Source organism: Macaca thibetana, chromosome 1 (assembly GCF_024542745.1).
Source record: "Macaca thibetana thibetana isolate TM-01 chromosome 1, ASM2454274v1, whole genome shotgun sequence".
Classification (NCBI taxonomy): Eukaryota; Metazoa; Chordata; class Mammalia; order Primates; family Cercopithecidae; genus Macaca; species Macaca thibetana.
In genome coordinates this window covers 62,712,724-62,730,440 of record NC_065578.1, presented here as the reverse complement: position 1 = coordinate 62,730,440, position 17,717 = coordinate 62,712,724, and the positions used below count along the sequence as shown (strand labels likewise).

The 17,717-nt window shown below is 35.4% G+C and overlaps 1 protein-coding gene, 1 long non-coding RNA gene and 1 other non-coding gene across 4 annotated transcripts in view; 2 read left to right on the top strand and 1 right to left on the bottom strand.

Annotated features, from left to right (window-relative positions):
- The window catches only part of EFCAB7 (EF-hand calcium binding domain 7), a 53,334-nt gene that overhangs the window by 25,525 nt on the left and 10,092 nt on the right, over positions 1–17,717 (bottom strand). The window contains exons 5-9 of one of the 2 annotated variants that reach the window (XM_050755353.1): positions 17,248–17,443; positions 16,680–16,801; positions 11,665–11,778; positions 4,465–4,606; positions 393–502 (exon numbers count right to left, since the gene is read on the bottom strand). In XM_050755353.1, the coding sequence (XP_050611310.1) occupies positions 393–502; positions 4,465–4,606; positions 11,665–11,778; positions 16,680–16,801; positions 17,248–17,443 (684 nt within the window). The remainder of the gene's footprint in view (positions 1–392; positions 503–4,464; positions 4,607–11,664; positions 11,779–16,679; positions 16,802–17,247; positions 17,444–17,717) is intronic. The other variant, XM_050755437.1, reaches the window with a different exon arrangement.
- Positions 4,605–17,717, top strand: part of LOC126934963 (uncharacterized) — a 159,699-nt gene continuing 146,586 nt past the window's right edge. Inside the window, exons 1-2 of the long non-coding RNA XR_007719168.1 lie at positions 4,605–6,784; positions 7,115–9,140. This is a non-coding gene — a long non-coding RNA (uncharacterized LOC126934963). The remainder of the gene's footprint in view (positions 6,785–7,114; positions 9,141–17,717) is intronic.
- Positions 14,148–14,208, top strand: LOC126944987 (U7 small nuclear RNA). The gene has a single exon (XR_007722260.1). It is a non-coding gene; the product is annotated as a U7 small nuclear RNA (small nuclear RNA).

Here is a 17,717-nt window from a genome sequence, read left to right as displayed (position 1 = left end):
CCAGGCTGAAGTGCAGTGGCTATTCACAGGCACAATCATAGAATAATATAGCTTTGAACTCCTGGGCTCAAGTAATCCTCCTGCTTCAGTTTCCCAAGTAGCAGGGACTTCAGGTGCATGCCACCATGCCCAGCTCCTATCCTTAATTCTTAAGAAATCGCAGCAAACAAGAAAAAATTCTTTATAATTAAATTAAATATTTACTTTAACTAATTTAATTTAATTTGATGTGATTAAATTAAAAACATAATATCTATAGTGTTTAAGTGCTGTTTATACCTTAATTGGAAGGTATATAAAAGCTTAAAAAATAAAATGTAGAAACATACTTTCCCTAAACTGCAGTTCATACTATATTTTAAAATTAAACATTAGAAAATAAATATGTATACTTCTCTATTTCGTAGTTCGGTAAAACACACAAGCTGTAGATTTGCTTGACTCTCATTTTCCTTGAGAATATACAAGGCAGTATCAACGGATAACCAAGGGGATGGTTTTCCTACAAACAAAAAAAAAGCCCAAACACCTTAAAATAAGCAATCACTATCTATTCTTTCCTATATAAAAAAGAAGTTACTAGTTTCTTCTTGGATATTTTCTCTAGAAATACATATTCCTTTTTTGTTTTTTCAAGACAGAGTCTCACTTGGTCACCCAGGCTGGAGTGCAGTGGTGTGCTCGGCTCACTGCAACCTCCACCTCCAGAGTTCAAGTGATTCTCCTGCTTCAGCCTCCCGAGTAGCTGGGACTACATTAGCCACCACACCCAGCTAATTTTTGTATTTTTAGTAGAGACGGGGTTTCACCATGTTGGCCAGGATGGTCTTGATCTCCTGACCTCATGATCCACCTTCCTGGGCTTCCCAAAGTGTTGGGATTATAGGCGTGAGCCACCGCACCCAGCCCATATTCCATTTTTATATGCAAACATGATAGCTTTTACAATAAGGCACAAACCTAAATACAGCGACCTAGTGAGAAACATTTTCTATATACTCACTTTCTAAAAATTATAACTTTTCTTGAACTCATCAAAAGCTGAGGTTGCAGGGCAACCAATTAGCCTGAAATCCAAGGAAAAACAGACTTTTCAGAAAGAAATAGGATTTAAGCACTGGCTTACTTGTGGTTGAGCACAGGAGGAAGAGATGTCAGACATCTATGTGCTGACAACCCCAAAATTTATATCTTTAGGATCCTTCCTCTGAATGTTAGACCCATATAACTAACTGTGTATTTAACATTTCTACCTGGATTTCTATTTCCAAAACTGAACTTCCCTAATCTCTTTTTAAAACACTGTCCATCTCAGTTAATGGTAACTCATTCTTTCCAGTTGCTCAGGTCAAAAATCTTGGAATCTTCTTTAACTCTTTTCTTCTCTCACATACCAAGACCAATCCTTAGGAAATCCTATGGTTCTGCCTTCAAAATATACCCAGAATCTCTACTACCCCCTCTCCCACCTATATCCTGGTTCAAAGCATTCCCAGTCCTCTTCTAGAATTCTACAATAATATCCCAGCTGGATTCCTTGCTTTCACCTGCATATCCTTCCATCTACTTTCAATACAGTAACCTAATCGCTCTTGTTAAAACATAAGTCAGATTATGTCCTGCCTTCTACTCAAAACTCTCTAATGGAGCAGAGAGTTGGGAGAATATTGCTCCTTTCCTAACAATAAGAAAAAGTTAATGAACTACAACATCATAACTTTTCTTGATCCCATCAGAGCTGGGGTTGCAGGGCAACTATAAGCTTAAAATCCAAGGAAAGACAGATCTTTCCCAGGAGAGATGAGATGCAAACACTGGCTGACCCTGTGGTGGAGCAGAGAAGGAAGAGATGTCAGGTACCAAACAAGTGGAAGAAGAAGAAAGGGGGCAGAAGAAATATTTGAAGAAATAAGGCAGAGGATTTTTCTAAAAATAATGAAAGGCAACAAGCCACAAATCCAAGAAGCTCAGAGAACCCCAAGCAGGATAAATACCAAAAAACAAAAAACCCAGGCAATAGCATCAACAACAAAAACTACCTAGACACACATTCAAACTGCTGAAAATGAAAGATTAAGAGAAAATCTTGACCTTATATATGAGGAAAAGCATCTCACAAAAAATGAAGGGGAAAACCTCATTTCTCTGATTAAAAGCCCAAGTCCTAATTATGGCAAAAAGAAACCTCTTCCTGATTTTGTCCTTGTTTCTCCCCAGTTTCATCTCCTACAACTCTCTCCTCACTTATTTCATTTGAGACACTCTAGCCTCTGTTCTTCTAACACCAGTACACTCTCACAGAGCCTCTGCACAGAACATTCTCTCTACCTGGAATGCTCTGCAACCTCCTCCATCTTCACCCATCCCTTCCAGCACCATACACCCACAAGGCTTACTCCCTTGCCCTCTGTGGAAGACAGCAAAAATGGCTGTTCCCCCCAGTATCCACAGCCCTTTGCAATGTGGCTTCGCAGCTTTTCCATCAAGAGATCAAGTCTATTTCCCCAGCCTATGAATCTGGACTTGCCTTGTGACCTTCTGTGAGCAACAGAATATAACGAAGTAACATTGTGCTGCTTCTGAGCCCAGACCTCAGGAGGTTCTATTGTGCTTCCGCTTTTGTTTTGTTTTGTTTTGTTTTCAGATCCCTGTTATACCAAGAGAACAGGTCCAGGCTAGTTTACTGAAGGATTATTAAAGATCATATGAAGCCAAGTCAAGTTATCCCAGCTGGGACTTCATACATGAGAGAGAACCCAGCCAAGATTAGCAAAGCCAGCCACCAGCTAACCTGTAACTAACCATAACTGTGTGAGCAACCCCTACAGAGAAAAAACAAGCCTGGCTCAGACTAAGAACTAACAGATCCACTGATTCATGAGTGAACAAATGTTTAATTGTTTTAAGCCACTGAGTTCTGGGGTAGTTTTTTATGTAGCAGTTGGTAACTCATACATCTCTTTCAAAATCTTTATCCATATGACAGCTTCCTAACGAAGCATATACTAACCACTCCATCTCCATGGCAACCCACATTCCCTCAGCATTCACTATCCCCTTTTCCCTCTGATTTTCCCATAACACTTATCACTTTCCTACATACCACGTCATTTACTATTTATTATGTTTATTATGTATTGTTTCCCCCACTAAAATGAAAGTTGATGAGGGAAGGGATTTTTGTCTTTTTTGAACTCTAATGTATCCTAAACACCTAAATTGATGTCCAGCATATAATGCCCTTGATAGCTATTTGATAAATGAATGAATCTTATTAATAAGAATACAGAGAATTAACAACTACACTGAATTTGCAGGGCTATCTTGATTCCTCTCTCTGAAAAATAACTATTGTTATTGTCATTTAAAAGTATCATCTGCCAAATATTATACATATCCCACAAAAGATGCAGTAAAAACTTTCAAAATCTCTACTTTAGGAGGGAAAGAGAATGGGGAGGGGAATCCTCTAGGAAGAAAATGCTTGTATGTAAACATTATAAAAGAAAAATAAATATTGATTTAGAACAACCAACATTAAAAAAGGTATCTAGGGAAATCACCCTTATAGATAGATAGCTTTCATTGCTTAAAAATTACATAACCATTTTAGACACTAGAAAAGTATTAATTTTTACCTAGAATATTACCATTAATACAAAGATTATTAATAAATATTGTCTAAGTCACAAAGGATTTTGAAGGTATTAAAAATACTTGCAGTTTCATATGTTCCAAATTATGCCCCTGCAGAACTTCTCTTTGACATATTAATTTTAAAAACTGACAAATGGAAAAAGCTAAGATTAATTAGCAAATAAAAACTTAGTTCTGGCTGAGCACAGTGGCTTGAACCTGTAATCTCAGCCCTTTGAGAGGCCGAGGTGGGTGGATCACCTGAGGTCAGGAGTTTGAGACCAGATTGGCCAACATGGTGAAATCCCATCCCTACTAAAAATACAAAAAGATTAGGCGGGCGAGGTGATGTGCACCTGTAGTCCCAGCTACTCAGGGAGGCAGAGGCAGGATAATCACTTGAATCCAGGAGGCAGAGGTTGCGGTGAGCCAAGATTGAGCCACTGCACTCCAGCCTAGGCAACAGAGGGAGACTCTGTCTCAAAAAAAAAAAAAAAAAAAAAAAAGTTAGTTCTATATCATGAGGAAACCAGTTAACATTTTTTTTGTTTTGTTTATTTTCTTCTATCTTAGCTGTAGAAAGGTTTGGAAAAAGTTATTGTTTTTAATAAAACATGCTTTAAACATATACACAAAGCAATCTACTTGCTTTTCATATGATTAACACAGGCCACGTATAGGCCAACACTTTCTTGAAATGTAACCATTATGTTTCTCACTTAGGCAGATTATTTTCTTTCCTAATTAGGACTATGGAATGCTTACATAAGTACTTTCAAAGAGGGTACAACTTGACATTTAAAAAATATACAAAAAATTTAAACTTGCCTTCAACTTGACTCAGATTTAATGGCTTAATTGTTAGATAAACCATGGACCTCTGAGCTATTTGCATCCTGTACTGATGACTAATGATTTCACCATCTTCTTCTAAGAAAAAGCAACCTTTTGATTGCATGTATTGCCAGTCCTGAAATGAAGGAAAAAATTATTTCAAACAATATTTATTAAATGTTTCCAGTATGCATAGTAATGAGGAGAAAACGCAGGGGGATATAAAAGAAATGTCAAATATAATCATTGCTCTCCAGGAATGTGCAACATAGTTAGGAGGTAAAAAACAAACATAACAAAATCCAATTATAGGCAGGGCACGGTGGCTCACGCCTGTAATCCCAGCACTTTGGGAGGCCAAGGTGGGCGGATCACCTGAGGTCAGGAGGTCGAGACCAGACTGAACAACATGGAGAAACCCTGTCTCTACTAAAAATACAAAATTAGCCAGGCGTGGTGGCACATGCCTGTAACCCCAGCTACTCAGGAGGCTGAGGCAGGAGAATCACGTGAACCTGGGAGGCAGAGGTTGCAGTGAGCCGAGATTGCGCCATTGTACTCCAGCTTGGGCAACAAAAGCGAAACTCCGTCTCAAAAAAATCCAATTATAATTGGCAGTAATATATGGTTAACACAAAGAGATAACTATACATGCAAAAGAATTTACTATTATTCAAGTTACTAAAATAGTGCCTAACACATTGGCCCAACAAATATTTACTGTCTAACTGATTGGGGTGGGGGGACTGATGTAAACTGAGTGTGCAACTGATGAACTATATTATGAAGAATAGATAGCATTTCAATAATGAAAAGTTAGGAAAAGACATAAGGTAAAGAAGGGCAAGAAAAATAAAATTGGCTGGGTGCAGTGGCTCACATCTGTAATCCCAGCACTTTGGGAGGCTGAGGTGGGCAGATCATGAGGTCAGGAGTTCAAGACCAGCCTGGCCAACATGGGGAGAAACGCTGTCTCTACTAAAAGTACAAAATTTAATTGGGCATGATGCTGGGTGCATGTAATTCCAGCTACTCGGGAGGCTGAGGCAGGAGAATCACTTGAACTGGGGAGGCGGAGGTTGCAGTGAGCTGAGATCATGCCATTGCACTCCAGCATGGACAACAGGACAAGACTCTGTTTCAAAAATAAAAAAAAAAGAAAAAGAAAAATGAAGTATTGAAGAAAAGTAATAAATAAATATGTTGCTGTAATAGAGAGAGATTAGTGCTAGGAGCATGTTAAGAAGGAAGAATTAAGGATTGCTAAAATAAATATATTGAAAGAAAAAATGACTTTAAATGTAAAAGCAAAATAATTGTTTCAAGTGTAGATAACTAGAAGCATGCTGAATAAAAGTTTCACAGCTGGCCGGGTGCAGTGGCTCACACCTGTAATCCCAGCACTTTGGGAGGCCGAGGCAGGCAGATCATGAGGTCAGGAGTTTAAGACCAGCCTGGCCAACATGGTGAAACCCTGTCTTTACTAAAATACAAAAATTAGCTGGGCATAGTGGCACACGCCTGTAGTCCCAGCTACTCAGGAGGCTGAGGCAGGAGAATTGCTTGAATCCAGGAGGCAGAGGTTGCAGTGAGCAGAGATCATGCCACTGCACTCCAGCCTGGATGACAGAGGGAGACTCTGTCTCAAAAAAAAAAAAAAAAAAAAAAAGGTTCACAACAGAACAATGCTGATGAATATAAAGTATCACTTTTGAGAAAGACTTTTCTATATTGGCTTTACCATTTACCATTTCTTGGTCTAGCCAAATTCCTTCTTGTCTGAATTAATATATGGGATCTCATAACTAGAAATGAGTAAAACCTGGCCAGCCACAGTGGCTCACACCTGTAACCCCAACACTTTGGGAGGCCGAGGCGGGTGGATCACTGGAGGTCAGAAGTTCAAGACCAGACTGGCTAACATTGGCGAAACCCTGTTTCTACTAAAAATACAAAAATAGTTAGGCGTGGTGGTGCACACCTGTAATCCCAGCTACACTGAAGCTGAGGCAGGAGAATCACTTGAACCCGGGAGATTGAGCTTGCAGTGAGCCGAGATCGTGCCACTACACTCCATCCAGCCTGAGAGACAGAGCAAGACTCTGTCTCAAAAAAGAAAAGAATAAAACTTGAAAATGCTTGGACACAAAGTAGAAGATTCTTTACTGAAGTTACAAGAAATTGTGTCATTACCATAGCTATGTGCAAAAATGCTTTTCACTTTATTATTAGTAGGCTTGCCTGCCTGAAATGTAAGTAAGAATATTTAGATAATCATTTCAAGGCTTTAATAATATTGATAACTACTGAAAAGGTGTATGTTGGCCGGGCGCGGTGGCTCAAGCCTGTAATCCCAGCACTTTGGGAGGCCGAGACGGGTGGATCACGAGGTCAGGAGATCGAGACCATCCTGGCTAACACGGTGAAACCCCGTCTCTACTAAAACACACAAAAAAATAAACTAGCCGGGTGAGGTGGCGGGCGCCTGTAGTCCCAGCTACTCGGGAGGCTGAGGCAGGAGAATGGCGTAAACCCGGGAGGCGGAGCTTGCAGTGAGCTGAGATCCGGCCACTGCACTCCAGCCTGGGCGACAGAGCCAGACTCCATCTCAAAAAAAAAAAAAAAAAAAAAAAAAAAAGAAAAGGTGTATGTTAGCTCTATAACAATAACATCATAAATGTTTTCTAATTCATTATAGAAAGATTTGTTATGGCACTGCAAAGGCAAAAATAATTTACATTGAGATTGGTTTCATGTTCATGCTCACATTTTTAAAAGAAGGCTAAATTATCCTAACATACTTACATCTCATTTTTCTATTTTATGTCGTAATTATTTTCATATTTTATATTTTGATACATTTAAAATAACACATTTAAAAATTTAAAAATCTCTATAATTCTAACGCCCTACTTAGATTTTCATGTAATCCTTTCTAATACAGACCTTACGCAGAAACCTATTTTTTACATTTTAATAAACACAGCTTTATGTTCTGCTTTTAAAATTTAATTTCATATCCAAAATATTTTGCTGTTGAAAAACAATAAAGCTAGAGGACTCATACTTTCTAATTTCAAAACTTACTACAAAGATACAGTAATCAAAATGGTGTGGTACTAGCATGAAAACAGACATATAGAACAGTAGAATAGAATGGTTAGCCCAGAAATAAATCCTTGCATATATGGTCAAATGATTTTCAACAACGGTGCCAAGATCATTCAATGAAGGCAAGGACAGTCTTTTCAACAAATGAGGCTGAGGAAACTGAATATCCATCTGCAAAAGAATAAATTTGGGCTCTTATCTTACGCAATACATAAAAATTAACTCAAAATAAACTGAAGACCTAAACATGCTAAAATTATAAAACTCTGAGAAGAAAACATACGGGGAAAGATGACGCTGGATCTGGCAATGGTTTCTTGGATATGACAACAAAAGCACAAGCAACAATCAAATTGGAATTCATCAAAATTAAAAACTTTTGTGCATCAAAGGACACTACCAACAGAATGAAAAGGCAATTCATGAAATGAGAGAAATTATTTGCAAATCACATATCCAAAAAGGGATTAATATCTAGAGCATATAAAGAACTCTTACAATTCAACAACAACAAAACAAACCACCGATTTTTTAAATGGGCAAAGGAATCATCAAATGATCAACTCTCTAAAGAAGATATTTAGAAGGCCAATAAGCAAATGAAGAGATGCTCAACATCACTAATCATTAAGGAAAGACAAATCATAACTTCAATGAGATACCACCTCATACCCATTGGGATACCTATTATCAAAAAAACAGAAAATGACAAGTGTTGGTGAGTATGTGGAGAAATTGGAACCCTTGTGCATTGTTGATAGGAACATAAAATGCATAAAATGGTGAAGCCATTGTGAACAATATGGCAGTTTCTCAAAAAAGCAAACCTATAATTCTATATGATCTAGCAATTCCAACTTCTGGGTATAGACCCAAAAGAATTAAAAGCAGGGACTCAAACAGATATGTATGCCAATGTTCACAGCATTACTGCTCACAATAGCCAAAAGGTAGAAACAACCCAAATGCCAATTGACAGAAAAATAGATAAACAAAATGTGGTAAATACATACAAGGGAATATTATTCAGTCATAAAAAGGAATAAAATTCTGGCACATGCTATACATGAATGAGTCTTGAAGAAATTATGCTAAGTGAAATAAGCCAGACACAAAAGAACAAATATTGTATGATTCCACTTATATGAGGTACCTAGAGTGGTCAAATTCAGAGAGACAGAAAGGAAAATGGTGGTTGCCAGGGGCTGTGGGGAGGGGGAAATGGGGAGTTGTTGTTTAATGAATAGAGTTCCAGATGAAAAAGTTCTGGAGATGTATGGTGGTGGTAGTGATGGTTGTACAACAGTGTGAATGTACTTAGTGACACAGAACTGTATACTTAAAAATGAGTAAAATGGTACATTTTATGTTTTGTGTATTTTACCACAAGAAAACCATTTTGCTATGCAATATTCAAAATTTCAATTTAAATGGTTCTACGATTAAAAATAGAGTTGGGGCCGGTCATGGTGGCTCACTCCTGGAATCCCAGCACTTTGGGAGGCCAAGGTGGGTGGATTACCTGAGGTCAGGAGTTCGAGACCAGCCTGGCCAACATGGTGAAACCCCATCTCTACTAAAAATACAAAAATTAGCCGGGTGTGGTGATGGGCACCTGTAATCCCAGCCTCAGGAGGCTGGGGCAGGAAAATTGCTTGAAACTGGGAGGCGGAGGTTGCAGTGAGCTGAGATCATGCCACTGCAATCCAGCCTGGGTAATAGGGCAAAACTCCGTTTCAAAAAAAAACAAACAAACATTGAGTTGGTATACCATTACTTAGTTAACTATTTCTAAAGTGTTAGACATTTAGGTCATTTCTAATTTCTTATCACAATATTAATAGAATACTTTTTTGTCTAAATGTTTTTGTTCTGATGAATAATTTCCTTGAGAAGAACTTTCAGGCAAAAAATTTTGTATATTTTTAAGGCTATTGACATGTGTTCCCATACTGCTTTATAAAACAGTACTGCCAATTTTACAATACCACCAATGGTATATAATGTAATAATTTTACCATTATTTGGTATTGTTTTATTGTGAAAAAAATGGGTGATGTGGGATGACTTCATAAGCAAGGTGTGGGTACATAAAGCATTCATTATGGTATTCCATATATTTGTATATGTCTCGAGTATTTGATAGTAAAAATGGTATTGTAATAACTTTTGCATTAATTTCAATTTATCTGATTGTTAATACCAAGGTTGAACATTTCCCTCATGTGTTCATTATTTTTGTTTTCTTTTGTATAAATTACCCATTCACCTATTCTCATAACTCTATTGCAGACTTAGCATTTTTCTGACATATTTTAATAAATTATTTTGACTATTTTAGATATTAATCACTCTGTGAGTGTTAATGAATGTATTTTCTCTATTCCTTCTATTTTCATTTTGGTTATTTCTCAATTTATACAAGTTTTCTATTTTATCTTTATCTTTTCTTTGGAAATTTCCTTTTCAACTGCATTTTAAGATTTTATCATTATAAGCTGAACTATACTCAAGCTTTCAGTCAGTCACTAATCAGCTGCACTGTCACACCTTTGGGGTATACAAGATATGTGTATTTTTAATTCTAAGAAATTAAGATGTGACCTTAACTTACTGAAATTTATCTTGTTAAGTATATTGCCCATGACAGAAACAAGTCATTATATATGATATTTCAACAACATCCCTATGAGGCAGTATGGGGTAGATATGAATTAGTCATTTTAATAAACAGAAAAATTGAGGTAGCCAGAGGTTATATGGGTTCAGAGTTTTATAAGGAGTTTGTAGTAATATTAGGTCTAGCGTCCAAGACTTTTGGACTCTGCATTTAGACTATGTTTCTAAAAGAAAATCTACTCAGGGTACCAAATTCAAATTTTTTATTATCTGTGATACAATGAGGTTCAAACTTGGGCTTGTGGCAGAAGCAGAAGTTGAAGTTCAACTTTTTGTTTTTTTTTGAGATGGTCTCACTCTGTAACCCAGGCTGGAGTGCAGTGGTACCATCTCGGCCCACTGCCACCTCCACTTCCCAGGTTTAAGCAATTCTCCTGCCTCAGCCTCCTGAGTAGCTGGGATTACAGGGGCCTGCCACCACGCCCAGCTAATTTTTTGTATTTTTAGTAGAGACGAGGTTTCACTATGTTGGCCAGGCTGGTCTCGAACTCCTGACCTCAAGTGATCCGCCCACCTCGACCTCCCAAAGTGCTGGGATTACAGGCTTGAACCACTGCGCCTGGCCCAAGTTCAACTATTAACAATGAGTAATGATACACAGGCTTTCATTTAGCTTCCCTGTAAATCTCTTGGATGGGCACATATATGGACTAACAACAGATGCTGGCATTACCTCAGACTCAACTGTCCTTAAAATAATCAACATGACCTTGGATGGTGATGACTGCTAAAGAATAGAAATGAAAGAAATGCTATACAGTATTTAGACAATTTACATGTTGAGACAGTTTGAATTATGATTCTGACATTAAATAGAAAACATTTAAATGTTTTCAATCAGTTTTGATTATAGCATCAGATGGAATTTCATCTAATATACTTTATATTTTTTGTATTTACCTATTTGGAAAGGTAAAGGATAATACTTTAGAATTACAGACTGTTAAAGGTAGAAGAAATCTAAAAAGCAATCTAGTCCAGACTCCTCTTTTGATAAAGTCTGAAAAATAAAGTGATATATGTGTAAAGCTATAGTTCTCAGTTGACTGCAGAACTAGAACCAAAACATAGGTCTCCTTACTTTCTCTCCAGTGTGTAAGTTATATTCTAAGTTCTGTTCTATTTCACATTTAAATATCTGCAGTGATTTTTAAAGCCAGTTTTTAAAAGAAACTTTGTGAATATGATACTACTACAATAAAGTATGGTAAGGCATTATCATTCAGGATTCTACACATTTAAGTATTAAGACAAACTTAATTATTTGGTTTTCTTACTTTAAAAATGTAGCATTTAGTAGCAGGAAAATTTCTTAAATTTGTATTGTAATCATCAGCACAGCAGCCCTACCCCCAGCTTTAAAAAAAATGGTTAAATTAAGCTTTTAAAAATAATGTACTTTACCTGGTACACTGGTAGTAAACACCATTTGTGCCACTTAGGAAACTCAAAGATGGAAGAATTTTTCGATGTGCTGATGCTACCTCTGGGGCAGTGCCACAGATTAACAGGACATGGCTTTATAAAATTTAACAGGGGAACAAGTTAAACATTTTTATTCTAAGTCTTTCCTAAGTTCCACGTCTAGAAAATAATGCTATAATAGAAGAGAATTTGTGAGTTTCTTTGGAAAGGCAGACAAACTACATAGTATAACATTAAATATGGATTAATAAAGCTGGAAAATGGTAGAACAACAGTTATTAAAGACAAATACCACATTATTTATATCAACCAAACTTCAGTGTAATAAACAGATCAATTTGAATTCGAAATAACTCCACTAGGAGAACTTATAGCTCCTACTGTTCAACAGGAAACATTCAACTTAAGATCTGTCAGAGTTATTAAACATACAATGCTTATTCAACTTAAAATTTCATTTCAAGGCTGGGTGCGGTGGTTCATGCCTATAATCCCAGCACTTTGGGAGGCCGAAGTGGGCAGATCACGAGGTCAAGAGTTCGAGACCAGTTGGCCAGAGTTCGAGATCAGTTGGCCAATATGGTGAAACTCTGTCTCTACTAAAACTACAAAAATTAGCCAGGCATCGTGGTGCACACCTGTAGTCCCAGCTACTTGGGAGGCTGAGGCAGGAGAATCGCTTGAACCTGGGAGGCGGAGGTTGCAGTGAGCCGAGATGGTGCCACTGCACTCCAGTCTGGGCAACAGACTCTGCCTCAAAAAAAAAAAAAAAAAAAAAAAAAGAAAAAAAATGTCTTTCAAACAAATAGACTTTCAATCATACAAAAGTTTTTCTCTAGGACCTAGACTAAAATGTTATGAACTAAAAGAAAAAATTACTGACAAATTGGCTGGCTCATTCAAATAAATCAATTTGAAAGGATTATAGATTAAGCTGACAGTTTGAGTATTAGGAGAAAAATGAAAGAAGGTTGAGTTTTGAAAATAATTTTAGAATGAGAGTAAGAAATTCCATGTATGATATAATTTTTTGACATTATAAAGCAGAAATAAAATAATAGCTTGTAATTCTTGTATAGGGCATGAGGTGGTGCTGTATTCTACCAATTTGAGTACATTCATATAAGTGCAAACTGAACTATTATTTCGTTTATTTGTCATATACAAATTTTACTTATTTTCATTCATAATGTATGAGGAAACGCTTAAAAGTACAAAACCAAATACTAAAGCCAAAAATTCTAGTTATCAAAACAAATATATCAGTATAGTTACATTTTTCTTGGAACACTGTAGTGAATGAAAATGATTTAACATACAAATTCTGTATTATTAAATTTTTCAGTGAGAAAGAATTATTAAGCAGTAGATCTGCCACAGATTTAGTCAGAGGAGGAACTCATCACTATCATTATCATCACTATTGTTTTTTATAAAGATTTCCTATGTCACATACTTATTAGGAGGCTATTTGCTTTCGGGTATGATAAGACAGGAAGGTAACTGGTTGTTGCATTTTTTGTTATTAAATAATTGTAAACTATACATACTTAAAAAATAAAAACTTAAATAGATAATTTATGAAGGGTAAAATTGATGTGGCCTGAAATCTAACTGACAGGTTGAATTGATCAACATTTTGAAAATGTGAGAAACTTATAAGAAAATTATTATATGGAGCTTTCACAAAAATTAACAGATAATGAACCATTTGGAATTTAAAATGTTTATATTTGTATTGCCATATATAGACATACATATAACATATAAATGGTATATAATATAGATGCTATATGTTTTGACATTATAATATACAGGTTGTACAACATATGTGTGTGATGTGTGTGCATATGTTGTACAATATACATGTATAAAATATAAATGTAGGCACACTCTAAGAATCTGAATATAGGAAGTATTGCATCTCTGGAGTTTACAACTGATAGTTTGGGGCTTACTCTAATTCTAGACATGACTGGTCTTAGCAAGGAAAGTGAAGCTTTTCCTCTCTGAAAGGAAAATTCCTGACATTCCTTGATCATCACAGAATCTAAATAAATGGATAGAATTCAGAATTTTAAAAAGAATAGTAATATAGTAACTAAGTATGGCCAATAGAAAGTAATATATGTATAGTACCTGTAAGGATCTTATTTTCCTTTTGTAATTCAAGTCCTTTACCAATTGTGTGGATTTATGGTTTAAAACATGGCTTACTCTTACCTATCACAATTTTCTAATTTCTGAAAAGTCCCTCCTTCTCTGTCCCAATTCCATACTTTTCTGTTCCACATGAAGTTGAGATACCTAAACTTGTTTAAAATAAATGTGAAGTATCTGGAAAATTAATTTAACAATCCTTTCAGTAATTTATTCTGTATATTCACAACCAAGTACTTTTCAGAATGGTTATAAAACCTCAGGAATATATGAAATTTGTGAAATAAAAAAAAGAAAACTTCAAGTATTACAGTTCTTTTAGAATTTGTCTAGCAGGTTCTCTGTTTTTACCAGAAAACCCCCCAAGAGGAAACAAGAATTAAAGAAAAATGTGGCCAGGTGTGGTGGCTCACATCTGTAATCCCAGCACTTTTGGGGGCCAAGGCGGCAGATCACTTGAGGTCAGGAGCTCGAGACCAGTCTGGCCAACATGGTGAAACCTTGTCTCTACTAAAAACACAAAAATTAGCCAGGCATGGTGGCATGCACCTGTAATCCCAGTTACTTGGGTGGCTGAGGGAGGAGAATCACTCGAACCTGGGAGGCGGAGGTTGCAGTGAGCCAAGATCCCGCCTGCATTCCAGCCTGGGTGACAGAATGAAACTCTGTCTTAAGAAAATGCATAAATAAACAAAGAAAAGAAAAGAAAAATGTAAACAAAGAACTGAATGCTGCTAAGTAACAAAAGGGTCACTTACTTTAAAAAATAATAATTTCAGCTCATCTAAGAAATAGCAGATAGTAAGCAACAGTGGGCAATACAAGATCAGAAACAGGATATTAAAAGGTAAGATATACACAGCTATCAATTATTTCCAAAAGGCATTATATTTTATATGAAACTTGCAGAATTAAAAAGTTGACAGTATGCCCTTTTCTTTTAATCATTAAATTATCTTAGTACCTTTTACCTCACTCCCAATTATCATCCACACCATTTCCTGTTCTTGACTTTGATACAAAACTTAAGTAGTCTCTTTGTTAAATAATCATTATGACTTACAGACTAATTTTGGCATTTTTCTATTACACCTGCCCCAACCTTATTACATTTAGGTACTATCCTAGGCCAAGTTATCATCACTTTATATTTGGAAAACTCTATCAGCCTCTTAGATGGTGTCTCTGACGTCTCTATACATAATACAACAGTAGATTAACTTTTCTTAAACTATACTTTCATCATGTAATTCCCATACAAGCACCCAGTTATTTCTTAGTTCTATAATATTAATACTAGTATTTATTAATGTTCTTTATAATAAATAGTATTAACATTAACACTATTATTTATTAATGTCCTTGGCATTGTGCTAAATGCTTTACATATGTTTACGTATGATTTAAATCTTTCCAAAGCACACTAAATATAATTATTCCTTATTTATGGATAAGAAAACTGAAACTCTGAAGGGCTGCTGACTAATTCGCCCAAGGTCAGTTATGAATTGATAAAGCTAAGATTCAAGCCGAGGTAGATCTCTATCCAAAACTCTAGATCACTAATCTCATCAACATCTAGAACACTGGCACAGAGTAGTCATTCAATAAATATTTGTTGAATAAATGAATGAATAAATACTATGCTACACTATCTTGGTATACTCTTAATAGTCAAATGAAAATTTATATTTTTAAATTCAAGCTCATATTTTACACTAAGCAAAATAACTGGCACACGTTACATGCTTAGTGAATATTTGTTGAATTGAACTAAATTTTTAAAATTATATTGGTATGAGCCCAACTAATGACACAGAGACAAAGTCTTACTATAACTTAACATAATCCACATTAATATTTATTTATATCTCTCTTTAGAGTGGCTAAAATTACATTTATTTGTGCTTCTGAATCAGGTAAACCATAATTATGTAACTAAGTTAATTTTATTAATAATTAATTTAGTTGCAAAATACAAAAAGTTTCCACTGGTGGAAAATAATATTGTTGGAACACTAAATATTGTGTATGAACATGTTGGACATGCACACCAAATTGCTTAGGGTGTATAGATTCCTAAACAGTCTGAACAAAATTCCCTGGAGATAATGTTTTAAAATTTTAATATAGAACAAATGTCACTGTCTAGCAATTTAAAGATATAAGGGACTTTAGAGTTCAATAACAAATACAGAGTTGTTATTTGAAACAAAAATGTGGCTCTTGAGAACAATCAGTTCAGTTTTCTAACAGCAGTTATAGTATGTGATCATAACCATTTTTTCCCCTTTTACAGAGGTCTCTAGGTGCACATTTTTAATGTATCCTAGCAGTTTCCAGTTAATGTTTTATATTTCTGTAGCTATTATTTTCTGTTGAAGGAAAACTAGTAAAGGTTGAGTCTAGAAAGGGAAAACAAAGAAAGAAGATCAATATTAACACTCTACAAATATTGACTTAGCAAAGTGACTTTGTTGTCATTCTCTCATAGGACTTGAAATTGAATGAATGATTTATTTATAAGAAACACTTATGGTAAATATTTGTTAAACAAAACAAAAAATTTGCTTGCCAAAGTATATAACTTGATAATCTACTCATCAAGTTATAAAACTTGAGTGTTACCATTTTAAAACTGAAGAGCTTATAATAATATTCATCATTTTTAATTTAAAAGTATTACACTAGCTTATAGGTAGAAATTCCACAGAAAAACCTTGAATTACTTCATAAACTTTACTGGTTCCCTGTAGACACTGCATAGTTATTAATAAACTTAATGTCAAATTTTTTTCAGAAAAAGTCATCTCTGTTAACTTAAAATACTATACCTTTATTAAATTTGGCTCCGTTAACTTTGAGTTTCGGTTACCATTAGCCCCCATAGTAATTGTGAAGGAAACAGATGTTTTGAACTTCCTGGTTGCTGACAGTAAAGAACTCCTGGTGTCACCTGCAACAAGTAATGATTATTTGGTCTCACATTATGAAAAGTTGTCAATAGGAGTTTTTTTCCAAACACAATGCAGTATAAAAGATCTATTGTATTACTTTGACTCTCTTTGTTCTCCCCATTGAAATAAAGTCAGAAGTTTTATATTTATCAGGCTTTAATGGTCCCTAATTTATGGGCTACTACTAAGAATTCTTATTTGAATATGTCACCTTTCAGTCTGAAATTTTAGTTTTAATAAAATATAATGAGCATAGCTAAGTCAAGTTCCATAATAAAATTTTACTTCAATAGATTTTTACAGCTAAGAGAGTCTAGAAATGGTAGCTAACAAAAGTTAGATTCTCATTTGTTTTATCACTGAGAAGCTGAAATGGAAGGAAAAATTTATCTGAATATGACTCTTCATTTCTGATCAAGAAGTTCTTAGTGTTAAAAGTAAATACCTTTATTTGAGAATGTTTCCTGATCGGTTTTTCTTATGATTTTAGGTGATGGTTTTGGTACTGGTGATGGCTCCCTTTCAGGGGACCCTTCGATGTGGTTTCCAAACTGGTGACGCCTCATTTTACTATCAACCTCTAGTTTTTCTAGTGTAGTCTTGAGACATTGCTCATTGGTTGTCATATATAATTTACAAAACTACAGGAAAAAAAAAAGTCCAGTGGGTAAAACTATTCAATCATACATTGGGGAAGAGGAGAAAGCAAATGCACATTAGTAGGCAAGGAATAGACTGATAGATGGAATATATTTCCTATTGATGGTTACACATTTTATTTTTTTGAATCAGATTGACCAGCCTCAAGTGACCTAGTGAAATGTAGCCATGATTCAATGAGGAGGTCATACTCTGAGTGAAAATAAAATGTTACACAAGGAGAGGTGATTTATTATTACTTTTTTTATAAGACGT